Here is a 2,497-nt window from a genome sequence, read left to right as displayed (position 1 = left end):
AACTCCAATTGGACCCCTAGCATGGGAAACTCCATATGCTGTGGGTGTGGCCATGAAAACAAAAGAAAAAAAAAAAGAAAAGAAAGAAAGAAAATATTTTGGATTAAAAAAAAAAAAAGATAAACGATTGTCTCTGTTTTCTTTGCCACAACCTTAACTGAATTGTGGTGCCACATGGAAGAGAAATAATATTAAATTGTATTCATTAATAGCAAAAAAGGGAAATGTTTCTAAATGCTTTAATATAAGTGTAAATGCATTATAATAGAATACCTGATGTGTGAGCACATTTTTCAGCAGTCATAGATGCTAAGGGTCCCTGTAATCATATAATGTTTGTTATTTCATATTTAACAGAATTCTGAACCAGTCCGTTTATTTCTGTTTTTTCTTCCTTCTTTGTTGAATCCAAGACCTACAACAGCAACTGAAAAATACTTTGAAAATATGCTGAGCTCAATAAATACTTGTGAATAAATGAGTAAAGAAAGCAAGTCAGTGGCTAAAGAAAAGGAAAGAAAATAGGTATGGAGGACCTTTATTTGGTAGTATTTGACAACTGGTAAAATGAAGGGATGAGAGAATTTTACTAAACTTTTTTCCATTTCATGCCTGCTGACTAGATTATTTATAACAAATCAACTAGGAGAGTGAACATGGAATAGGATTTGGTTTCAAGATGAGGGTAACTTCCAAACTTTGAATTTTAGAATAGCAGAAATCTATCTCTCTGACTCACGAGAGCTTGTTAAGAGTAAGAGAAAGATTCAGATTTCTATGTGAAAGATTCTTGATGATGACCTTGCCTTCTTTTTTTCAGGCATGACCTTCAACTGTTCCTTGTGGCAGGACAACAGCATGTCTGTCAAACGCTTTGCCTTTGCCAGATTCTCCGAGGTCACTGAACAGTGTTTCCTTTTGTTTACCCTCATCCTGCTCATGTTCTTAGCATCACTGACGGGCAATGCTCTCATAGCCACTGCCATCTGGACCAACCGGGTCCTCCACACCCCATGTACTTCTTCCTGGCCAACCTGTCTCTCTTGGAGATTGGCTACACGTGCTCTGTCACACCCAAGATGCTGCAGAGCCTTGTGAGCGAGGCCCGAGGAATCTCTCGGGAGGGGTGTGCCACACAGATGTTTTTCTTCGCATTTTTTGGTATCAGTGAGTGCTGTCTTTTGGCCGCCATGGCTTTTGACCGCTATATGGCCATATGCTCCCCACTTCACTATGCAACACGAATGAGTCATGGAGTGTGTGTCCATCTGGCAATGGTTTCTTGGGGAGTGGGATGCATGGTAGCCTTGGGCCAGACCAACTATATTTTCTCCCTGGACTTCTGTGGCCCCTGTGAAATAGACCACTTCTTCTGTGACCTCCCCCCTATCCTGGCACTTGCCTGTGGGGATATCTCCCATAATGAGGCTGCAGTCTTTGCTGTGACCATCCTTTGCATTTCCAGCCCATTTTTACTCATCATTGCTTCTTATGGCAGAATTCTAGCTGCCGTGCTCAGCATGCCCTCACCTGAGGGTCGCCGAAAAGCTCTTTCCACCTGTTCTTCCCACTTACTTGTAGTAACACTCTTCTATGGCTCAGGATCTGTCACCTACTTGAGACCCAAGGCTAGCCATTCACCAGGAATAGATAAACTCCTAGCCCTCTCCTATACCGTGGTGACATCCATGCTCAACCCCATCATCTACAGTTTACGGAACAAGGAAGTCAAGGCAGCTCTTAGGAGAACTCTAGGCAAGAAAAAAGTATTGGCTCATAGGTAGATACCAGAGGACCACAAAAATTGCTCTTTGAAAAAGATGTAGAGTCAGCCTAAGAGGAATGAGAGAGAGAGCGAGAGAGAGAGAGAGAGAGAGAGAGAGAGAAAGAAAGAAAGAGAGAAAGAGAGAAGGAGAGAGGGAGAGAGGGAGGGAGGGAGGAAGGAAGGAAGGAGGGAAGGAAGGAAGGAAGGAAGGAAGGAAGGGAGAAAGAGGGAGGGAGGAAGGAAAGAAGGACAGAAGGAATGAAGGAAGGAAGGAGGGAAAGAAGAAAGAAAGGACAAACTGTACTTGTCAATCTCTTTTGTAAGAACCTTCTTGAATAACAGTGATTGTTATTTTGGAGATACCTCTGTACTCACAGTTAAAGTTCTCATTACCAAATTCTGGAAGGAAGTTGGCTACCAAAGAATTTTAATAGATGAGTCCAACACTAGACAGATTTCCCAAAATGTTCCCATTTAGGCTAAATATAGGCTAAAAGGACAAATTGCCAGATTATATCTCAGAAGCCTAACAAGTTCTCACTCTAAACTCTTCGGCATTTTTGAGCCCCTGAGGGGTCTGTATGACTTCTGCGGTGGTCACTGGGGTAGTGCTTCCACATATGTGTGTCTCACATGGCTCTTTATGCCCTATTAGCTCTGTAATGTGCATTACTTCCTTCCATAAAAAGGTTTCAAAATTCTTCAATCTTAATTATTGGTACACGACATAGA

At 42.0% G+C, this 2,497-nt stretch overlaps 1 protein-coding gene across 1 annotated transcript; it reads left to right on the top strand.

Annotated features, from left to right (window-relative positions):
- The first annotated feature begins 822 nt into the window (after window positions 1-822).
- LOC110259048 (olfactory receptor 10C1-like) lies at window positions 823-1,832 on the top strand. The gene is given in 2 exon segments (XM_021082341.1): window positions 823-1,006; window positions 1,009-1,832. Coding segments are annotated over 2 exon segments (960 nt in total). The 3' UTR covers window positions 1,785-1,832.
- Window positions 1,833-2,497: the final 665 nt, after the last annotated feature.

This window comes from Sus scrofa, unplaced genomic scaffold (assembly GCF_000003025.6).
Source record: "Sus scrofa isolate TJ Tabasco breed Duroc unplaced genomic scaffold, Sscrofa11.1 Contig693, whole genome shotgun sequence".
Classification (NCBI taxonomy): Eukaryota; Metazoa; Chordata; class Mammalia; order Artiodactyla; family Suidae; genus Sus; species Sus scrofa.
The sequence above is the reverse complement of the archived record's forward strand: the minus strand, read 5'-3'. Positions and strand labels throughout refer to the sequence as shown.